Source organism: Nicotiana attenuata, unplaced genomic scaffold (genome assembly GCF_001879085.1).
Source record: "Nicotiana attenuata strain UT unplaced genomic scaffold, NIATTr2, whole genome shotgun sequence".
Taxonomy (NCBI): Eukaryota; Viridiplantae; Streptophyta; class Magnoliopsida; order Solanales; family Solanaceae; genus Nicotiana; species Nicotiana attenuata.
Window position 1 is genome coordinate 306925 of NW_017670621.1, and position 10155 is coordinate 317079.

Here is a 10155-nt window from a genome sequence, read left to right on the forward strand (position 1 = left end):
CCTGCGACTTGATGGCGGTTCTTGGGTGGTAGGTTATGTCATGCTCGCTGAGCTCTATGGCCCATTTGGCGAGCCTACCCAAGAGTTCGGGTTTGTGTAGGATGCCTCTTAGGGGGAAGGTTGTTATTACCTTTATGGGATGGCATTGAAAATAAGGTCTGAGCTTTCGTGAAGCTACGACCAGCGCCAGAGCCAGTTTTTCGAGGTGTGGGTACCTCGTCTCGGCATCTACTAACATTTTGCTGATATAATAAATAGGGGATTGCGTACCTTTGTTTTTGCGGACCAAGACGGCGCTGACAGCGACTTCGGACACTGCCAGATACACAAGTAGGCACTCGCCTGGGTCTGCTTTGACGAGCAGTGGCGGCGAAGATAGATATGCCTTCAATTTCCGCCACAAACTCGCCCATGATCTTTCCTCAGCACACTGAAGAATTTGTGGCATCTGTCCGAGGACCGCGAGATGAACCTTGATAAGGCGGCTATTCGCCCCGTTAGTTTCTGTACCTGCTTCTTGCTGTTCAGAACCTCGGGTATTGTGTCTATGGCCTTGATCTGGTCCGAGTTGACTTCGATGCCTCGTTGTGATACGAGAAAGCCTAGAAATTTTCCCGAGGCCACGCCGAAGGCGCATTTTTCTGGGTTCAACTTCATCCCATACTGCCTCAGTATCTCGAAGGCTTGCTTTAAATGGTTGATATGGTCCTCCTTCTTTACCGATTTTTACTAACATGTCGTCGATATAAACCTCCATTGTCTTACCGAGCTGTTCCTTGAACATCTTGGTGACCAACCTTTGGTACGTTGCACCCGCGTTTTTCAGTCCTAAGGGCATCACTTTATAGCAGTACGTCCCTTGATGGGTGATGAAAGTTGTCTTTTCTTGGTCCTCTTCGGCCATTAGGATTTGGTTATAGCCAGAGTAGGCGTCCAAGAAACTTAGCAGTTCGTGCCCTGCTGTTGCATCGATCAGCTGGTCGATATGGGGCAATGGGAAGGAGTCCTTTGGGCATGCCTTGTTCAGGTCGGTGAAGTCTACGCACATTCTCCATTTCCCGCTTTTCTTTTTAACCATGACCACGTTGGCGACCCATTGGGGGTATTTCGATTCTCTGATGGAACCGTTGGCTAGTAGTTTATCTACCTCTTCACTGACTGCCTCGTTGATTGCGGCGTTGAATTTCCTCCTTATCTGCCGTACGGGCGGATAAAGTGGGTCGACGTTCAGCTTGTGAGTGGCGATGTCTTTTGGGATCCCCGGCATATCTGAATGAGAGAAGGCAAATAAATCTGCATGGTTAGTTAAGAATTCGTGGTACTTACCTGGGTCGGAGAGGTTGTGCCCGATGTAGGCTTTCTTTGAACTGTCGGTACCGTCCAGCTGGACCGGGTCGAGGTTCTCGACTGTCGCTTTGCAAGCTTCTACGACATCTGGGTCCCTAATGACCTCTGTCGTCGGGTTGATTTTGGTTCCCGACATGGCTGATTGCTATGCTTCCGCGCTTGCTCCCTTCAGCTGTTTGGTATGTGTGCAGTCTTGGGCGATTCGGTAACATTCTTGGGCGGTACGTGGCTCACCTCGAATGCTGAATATTCCCCATGGGGTGGGAAATTTGATTACTTGATAGAAACTCGAGGGGATGGCTCGCATGGCGTGTATCCATGGACGCCCTATGATGACGTTGTAGGCCGTTTCCTGATTCATGATGTGGAATGTGGTTTCCAGCGTGACTCCTCCCGCCAAGACTGGCAGTGATATCTCTCCGGAGGTTCGCTCTACTGCATTGTTAAAACCCGTTAGTGTTATGCAACGCGGTATTATCTTATCTTCGAGCCTCATTTGCATGAGGACTCTTGGGTGGATAATACACGCGCCGCTTCCGTCGTCTACCATGATTCTTTTCACATCAGTATCAGCAATGCGTAAAGTTATAACTAAAGCATCATAATGAGGGAAAGACAAACCGTCGGCATCAGACTTATCGAAGGTGATACTATCTTCGAAGTCATCATACCGTTCGTGAGCGATCGTGCGCTTCAACTTGTGTGTGGTGGTGAACTTTACATGGTTGATTGCCGAGTCGTCGCCGCCACCGACGATCATCTGTATGGTGCGTGCTGGAGAAGGTGGTTTTGGTGGTCCTTGGGATTGGTCGCGTCCTCTGGCGAAATTAGCCCTTCCTTTATCGCTGAGCAGCTCCTTCAGGTATCCCTGGTTCAGCATTCTGACCACCTCCTGTCGTAGACCTATGCAATCTTCGGTCTTGTGTCCTCTTTCCTGATGGAATTCGCATAGGACGTTCGACCTCCTTGCACTAGGATCTGATTTCATTTTTTGTGGCCACTGCACCTTCGTGCCCAGCTTCTCCAGTGCGTACACTATTTCTGAAGGGGAGACACAAAAGTTATGAGCGGATAATAATGGGGGCATACCTCTTTCATTCCGAAGCGGGGCGGCATGTCGCTGCACGACATCTGGATGTCTTGGAGGAGGCGGATTGGGAGTTCTGACGTAAGGCTGATGCCTTTCTCTGTTGAAGCGTGGGAGTGGTTCCCGTCGCCCGTCGTTGCGTCGATCCCTCCTTACCTCTGATTGTACTGACGTTAGTCGTTGGGTTGGACCGTTAAGATCGTCTTCATCCGCTCTCACTTCGGCGCAATAGGCATTATGAATCTCTTCCCACGTGGTGGGGGGATACTTCATGAGTCGGTTGAGCAGCTTCTTGGTTGCTTTTGATCCGTCTCTGTTCAACCCGTTTTGGAAAGCTGCGACCGCCATTCCTTCTGATACGTTTGGCAGTCCCATTCTTACCCTGTTGAATCGGGCCAGGAAGTCCCTGAGTCCTTCACCCGTTGTTTGCCTGATGGCGAAGATATCCCTAGCTTCGGCTTTCTTTGCTCCTGCGTGGGCGGTGGCGAATTTGTCCGCCATCTCTTCGAACGTCGATATCGATCTGGCTGGCAGTTGAGAGTACCATGTTAGCGCTCCTCCTGTCAAAGTTTCACCAAACTTTTTCAGCAACACGGATGGCACCTGTTCTTTCGATAGGTCATTGCCTTTTACGGCGGTCATGTAATGGATTAGGTGGTCTTCTGGATCCGTGGTCCCATCGTATATTTTCAAGTACGGTGGCATCTTGAAGGTTTTAGGGATTGGGTGAGGAGCAGCTTCCTCATTATACGGTTGCTCGACGAATCTTCCCTTATGGTGTTTCGGTAGTAGCTTAGGGGCACCAGGTATCTTGTCTACCCTTTCCTGGTGCTCCTTCATTTGATCACGAAGTGCTTTATTCTCGTTCTCCATTTCTTCCATTTTCTTAAGGATGGTTGCGAGCGCATCATCGCTTGCATTGGTATCGGTGTGGGCGTTACTTGTTCGTACAACACTGGGCTCACTAGTGGCAGCGGCGATTTGTGCCATTGACGGATCTTTGATATTTCCCTAGCATGCTACTTAGAGTGTTCGTCAACCATTCCTCTAGTAGCTTTTTGACTACTGGGGGCGTTTCCTTTGCTGCAGATGTAGAAGTCCCTCTTTCATGCAAAATCGTTAGATCTTCGAGTGAAGAGGGTGAGATCTCCCCCTCCGGTACACTACTTGGTGTTACATTCGCGGTATTTTCTCTACCGGCTTCGTTGAGTGGGCCTATGAGGTTGGTTGAGACATCTGCTATCATCTTCAGCATTGATTCTTTATCTGCCATTTGTTAGTTTCTATGAGGTCTGAAGAACAATGATTGTTGTTTTTGATATCCTAGATGTGAACTATGATTTCGACTACCGAAATCCCCACAGACGGCGCCAAATTGTTTGACTCAAAAGTTGTTTAACACTTTTTAAGCAAATCAATCAAATAGATGAAGGGGTAAATCGTAATCGAAGATAATAAACCCTAGGATGATCTTGGCAATTGGTTCAGATTACAATAATATAAATCGGAGAGAGAGAGAAGGTGGTAATCTTCGAGAGATAAGAGAGAGAGAATGTTAGAGAGATGAGAGAGCCAGAGAGCCTGTATTTTCAATAATGAATCCCCCCATTTACAAGGCTCGGACCCCCCTTTATATAATAGAGGATCCTTACTTAAATATTAAAAGATAGAAATAAAGTACATGCTATAGAGGGGCCGACGTGATCATGAAGTCGTCCCTCTTATTATTCCCAAGTCGTCCTTCTAGCCGGACTCACATATATTCGGTCGGACGTGCTGGCTTAGGGACGTTGCCGGTCAAATTCGACCCCATACAATTAGGAGTACATATTTTTCCCCGTTCTTTGAAAATTGGAAGTCCATTGCAGAGAAAAGTGGTGTATAGGCCCCAGACTTTGTGCCAAATATAAAATCATTTAAAATTTGAACATTAATAGAAAGTAAAATATGTACCTTAACAGTGAAATTAGTGCAGCTCTCGTATTAACATTTCTTAAATTTATCATTTAACCATTCATTCAATTCAAGGTTAATTTTTCCTGCTCATGCCAACTAAATAAAATTTTACTTGGTAAAATTATTTTTGTGAAGGAGAAATGGACCCGTTTTTGTTACACAAGGTCTAATGGTTTAGAATTTAAGAGGATAAGAATATAAAGTAAGAGAAGTTGAATATTGGATCTCTCTTTTCTGAAATTAAGCAAATGGAGTTCTTTTCCAATAATAACTTCTAAAATATATACATCGATGAAGAAGACGAGCAGTAGCACTGCAGCCACATTTTGAACAAAGATGATTGGAAAGCAAATAAGTTAATTATTGGCCAAAAAACTAGCATAAGAGCTTTTCACCTTTCTTTCTATGAGATAATGCTCACAACAAAGTTTACTCTTAAATAATAATACCTAAACAATATCATCTCTATACATATGTAATTGACCTTCTGACAAGAGAAATCTTTGATGCATCACCACCTATCTCCTCAAAAACTACCAGCAAGTTTCCTGTTGGCTTCAACCAAGATCGAGGAACGTGGTACCTAAAGGAAGTTAAAAGAGTTAGCAATCATTTTAATCTTCTCATTTATCAACTAAGGGTCAAAAATACTACTGTGATCTGCATACCATCTTTGAGTTGGCTGGCCACAACCGGATTGGCACTTTCCTTGTCGGTATGTCCCTATATAACTGCAAGGGCTGCAGTTACCAGTGGCGTAAGCAGTCCAATATCTTCCGATGCTCTGCCCATTGATCCAGACTTGACCCTTTCCCATACTACCCATGTCCAGCGCTAATGGATCACTTCCTCGTGGTGCATTGAAGTATACCTGAAAGTTTCATGAAGAATCTCAGTATTCATGGTCAAGATCAAGATTCCACCTTTTCAATTCTCATTATTACAGCTCTATTCGACATTATCAATCTTCTCTTTGAACATCACTTATCTAACTCTAAGATCGAAGCAAACATATGTACCTTGTACCAAGTAAGAGGTTGTCGTTGTCTTGCTATCAAAGAGCCTCCCACCCACTCAGCAGCAGAAATTGCATTTGGAGAACCCAAGTTCATTGCCTCACCTCTCAACCCCACCTGCGCAAAAACATTCAAAGTTGTGGTAAGAACCTCTAAGATGCCAAAACATGACTAAGAAATTAGGACATGCACCTGATATGACCATTTCTGCCACGATAAATCCCTAGGCCCCTTGTCTAGCCCATGGAGAACGACTGGTCCGAGGACTCCTGTGCTCCACGTCTCATAACGTGCTCCGTTGTTCTTCAAATAAAACAAACCAAGACACAAAGGTGAAAATCCAATTTTGGCAAGCAAGAAAATGATGAGTGATTTATGAGATCCACAAATGCAGAGATACCTTCCCCACCACCCTCCCCCAACTCAAGTTGTTGCTATTAATGTATATTCAAAAATAAAAAAATTCCGTTCATTCCCCACACATGTCATAGTTCTAAAATGATAGTGTGAGTTTGGAACAAGAGACTAACTGGCAACCCAACAGCTACACTGAGTAGGGAAATTCTGTTTATTCCAGCACGCAGGTTAACACCTCCTGTAAAGGTAACTCTTCGGTTTTCTCGGTTCCCATAAACTGAACCTGTAAATTGGACCCTGGAACTCTTAGAAGGAATCCAACATTTGATGTTTCTCAACATTAAAAAGTTACCATGAGTTAACTAAAAGAGAAAAGCATTTGCACCTGAAAGCCGTCCATTAATAAACACATGTAAGGCATGGCCTGCTGACTGGACAGTAAGAGTCAGATGTTGCCCTCGATGTAGAAACGATTCAGCTGAACTTATCTCAACACTGAAAAGTTCAATGATATGGTCAAACGAATATACACGTTTGTCAGCAGGCGTATAAAAATGTTTTTGTTCATACCTAGTGGTGTACCAAAGGTAGTCACTCGTATCCCTGGTAACATTTAGTTGCTCCAGGAGACCAACAACAGTGAGCTTTGAATCCGCATCAATGGTGGATACATCTTCACTAAATGTTTCCCAAGTTCGCAGTTGTACGTTTGTGGGCAGCATTTGTGCATTGGATGTCTTAACTCCAACCTGATTTGAAGAGCAAAAGACTTCATCACAAAATATTTTCAGTAAAAAGATTGCAAGTTGGCAATTGAGTATTTCATACATAACTTAGCTTCAATTCTCATCTTAGTAGATCATGTGAAATGGGAAGAAAAAACCAAGGGCTTGTTTAGCAGACACAATATTGTCAACTTATTCTGAAGTAATATTTGGTTAGAAAGTAGGAGGTGGATGGTATGTGAAGAAAGATTACAACCTAATATTAGCTATGTACAGGAGGATTGGGGGAGATAAAAAAAAGATAACATTTATGTATGAATGACTCTTCAGCACCAAGGAATAAAAGAAGAAGATATACAACAGGAGCAAGTAACTATCTTGATATATAACATACCCTGGCAGTATTATATACAACATTTTTACAGTCTGGAAGAATGCTTATTGACCAAGGTGGCAGGTCGTAATGTTTGTGCCTAAATGTCACCCTCGCAGGTGAAGTCAAATGGAAATTTGCAAGAAAAGCAGCACAATGTCCAGAGCCGGAAGAAAATACATGTGCCTGCAAAATGGAGAAGATTTCAGAATTTTATAAGGCCAAAGAATGATGCATCGAATATGTAAAAAGAACGTATCAACGTAGTGTAAGAAAGAACAAAGAGTTATCGATAATCTATAGGGAGTGAGCCTGCACCCACTCCCTTTAAATTCCACCCACTTCCACAAAGGAGTAGTACTCACATCCACTGGCAGACTACTGGCTTAAAATTTTGGATCCGTGTCTACTCGTAGTAACACCCCTACCTCCAGAACAAGATAATTAAAAGAGTTTACGGAAAGAGGGAAACAAAATAGGAAGGTACCTGTTCATAGTTTCCTAAGGCAGTAACGGTAGGATCAACAGAAATAAGTGCTGGTTCACATAACTTGATGGCCTTATGAAGCTCCTTCAAATGGTCATATTTTGGCTGCCTAATCAAGCCTATAAAATAAGCATGGAGAGCTAATTAGTATATACGAGGAAAGTCGCATTACATGCATAATTTGTTCCTTTAAATAGTCGTAGCTCAGTCTCTGACCATATTCATCAATAGGAGCATCATAATCGTAGCTGGTAGTGATGAAAGGCCCTCCAGCTGTTCTTCCAAAGTTGGTTCCCCCATGATACTGTTCAAAGAGAAAAAGGAATGTCGGTTAAGGTCAAAGTAGCATTACAAGTTGGGCGTGAGGATCCCACAGATGGTAAAACTCTTAATATTATTTCCTTTCATTCATTTGATAAGAGTCCTTTTACCTAAGAAAGCATCAAACAGGCATCCTCGGAAATTTAATATGTAAGTTGGGGAGAATGGGAATACATAAATAGCCACTGAACTTAACAGTTTAGACTTGGTGACAGGTCAAGATGAAAATTTTAGATAGTTATACAAGATTTTTTCCTAAGCCAACCACATTTTTCATTACTCCTATTACTTACCGAGTATCTCAGAATTTTAAGATTCAAACAATCTTGATTCAAAAAAATTCATATATCAGATTAGTAGATAAGCACTTTTGAGCAACAGGCATATCTCCAACCAATGTAGAACTTCAGAGAGCTAGTTATTGGTTAAGTTCCATTATAAACAAGTTTTTAAAAGCTGGTTACTGACCATATAATAATTCACCAAGGAGCCTCCTTTCTGAACAAACCGTGCAACTGCAAAGGCCAAATCTTCAACTGGTCGATGATGAACTGGACCGCCAAAATCATCAAACCTTCATACATCAAGAAACGTAAGTAAAAGCATCCCAACATGGAAAAGTATTAATCACACTGCAAATACCAAAGTATCATGAATTTACCAGCCGCTCCATGCCTCTGTCCATATCGTTGGCTTGTTAGGTTTGTTAGGGGAAAAGTAATCACAATAAAAACCATTGCAGGTGTTTATCTGTCACCAAAATGAATATTAGGTTTAGCATAACATTAGATAATCCCAAGCACTTAAAATCAGCTTTTCTATATAATTGACTTTCTATATGAATATTTTCCAATCCTGGTAACTATGGGGCAATGGAAATAACAAGTTTGAATAAGGAGCCAAAAGAACCGAGTTAACTGTGCAGTTTATTTAACAAATGAAGCTACGCTTATCTTGTCTAGTGGCGAAACAATTCTTACCACTGGATCAGGGGCATCATCCTCTTTGCACATAACCCACGGGACCCCAGTACCCATTTCAACTGCCATTTTAGCCGCCCAAGTCATGTACGCATGACCAGGAGCGCCATATTTTTTGATTTCTAACCCATACTCGTTCTCAATCTGCATCAAACACTTGTAAACATAAGTATCTATGATGCTTCATCATTGCAAAGCACCATACTGCACATGGGCTGAGAACACAAAACTGATGATCCAATCTCTGAGCTTTCTCACATATCACTAATTTTAAATTGCTTAAGGTACACACTAGATGCCCCAGGAAGTAGCTTTACTCACTTGTTCATGAAATGAATAGTACAAAATCATACCTGTGAGAGAATGATAGGACCACCTTGGGTCTGAAACAGCTTCTCATTCTTCATCATTTGGACAATTTTCTGTGTGAATCTTTGCATTTCCCTCTGCAAGACAAAAAACAGCAGTAAACTTCATTTTTTTTACTTTTCTGATAACGAGAAATCCCCGAGAACCAGTTGAGCACGGTTCAAAACTCCGCATTAGGCTTCCAAATAGAGCAAAGTTATTGCTTTTTCTTTAACCAAATTTCTACTACTCATTAGGCTCTGTGTGTGTGAGAGAGAGAGAGAGAGAGAGAAAGAGACCTTGAAAGGTTCATTATCAGTTCTGAAGCTGATACCAGGAACATACTTCAACCATACAGGAAAACCACTGCAATTAGAAATCAAAAGAAAAAAATAGAGAGCATATAGCATTAGAAAGAAAACACTATCGAAAATTAAAGCTCATTGTCGTTTAATATAAACAAAAAAGAATCAAACTTACCCAAAATTCCATTCTCCACAAATATAAGGCCCAATTCGAAGATGCATATAGAGCCCTGCCTTCTGAACCAGCTTTATGAATCGCACTAAATCATTACGTCCCTCAAAATTGTACTAAAAAAACCCACAAAAATATACAGATTAATACAGCCATTTTCACAAATACTTCCTCCGCAGAAGAAACAACTACTAATGTATTAAAAAAAAAGGGAGTGAAGAGCAAAATACATTGCCAGGTGAAGGTTCATGAAGATTCCAGAACACATAGGTTTCTATAACATCCAATCCTCCATCTTTTGCCTTCTGTATAATCCCCTCCCACATCTGCATTTTCTCCATTGTCAAGAAAAAAAATACCGAAATACCAATAAAAAAAGAGCGAAAAAAGAAAATGCCATACATCAGGGGTACTTCTGGGGTAATGAATGGAACCAGAAAAAAGAATTTTTCTTTGGCCATTGATAATGAGAGACTTCTTGTCATATGTCACACTGCAATAACCAAACTCAGTAACAAAAATCAACACTAAGGAACATAACCAGAACCATTTGGCACCCATTATAGAGAAGTGGAAAGAGAGAATATGCAAAAAATGCTTTATCTTCAACAATGGTGGGAAAAAGCAAAGTGGAAAATGAGAAATGTGAATAAAGAAAAGGAGAGAGAGAGAGAGAGAGAG

The 10155-nt window shown here is 42.1% G+C and overlaps 1 protein-coding gene across 1 annotated transcript; it reads right to left on the bottom strand.

Annotated features, from left to right (window-relative positions):
• Positions 1-4620: 4620 nt before the first annotated feature.
• LOC109241610 (beta-galactosidase 3-like) lies at positions 4621-10149 on the bottom strand. The gene is made up of 18 exons (XM_019408373.1): positions 9877-10149; positions 9705-9800; positions 9478-9590; positions 9297-9363; positions 9003-9095; positions 8650-8793; positions 8331-8419; positions 8138-8243; positions 7565-7652; positions 7349-7467; positions 6883-7047; positions 6334-6512; positions 6149-6258; positions 5937-6046; positions 5599-5709; positions 5410-5523; positions 5059-5261; positions 4621-4973 (listed from the first exon to the last, which is right to left on the bottom strand). Exons 1-18 carry the CDS (start codon positions 10033-10035, stop codon positions 4856-4858), a joined length of 2184 nt encoding a protein of 727 aa, XP_019263918.1. The 5' UTR covers positions 10036-10149; the 3' UTR covers positions 4621-4855.
• Positions 10150-10155: the final 6 nt, after the last annotated feature.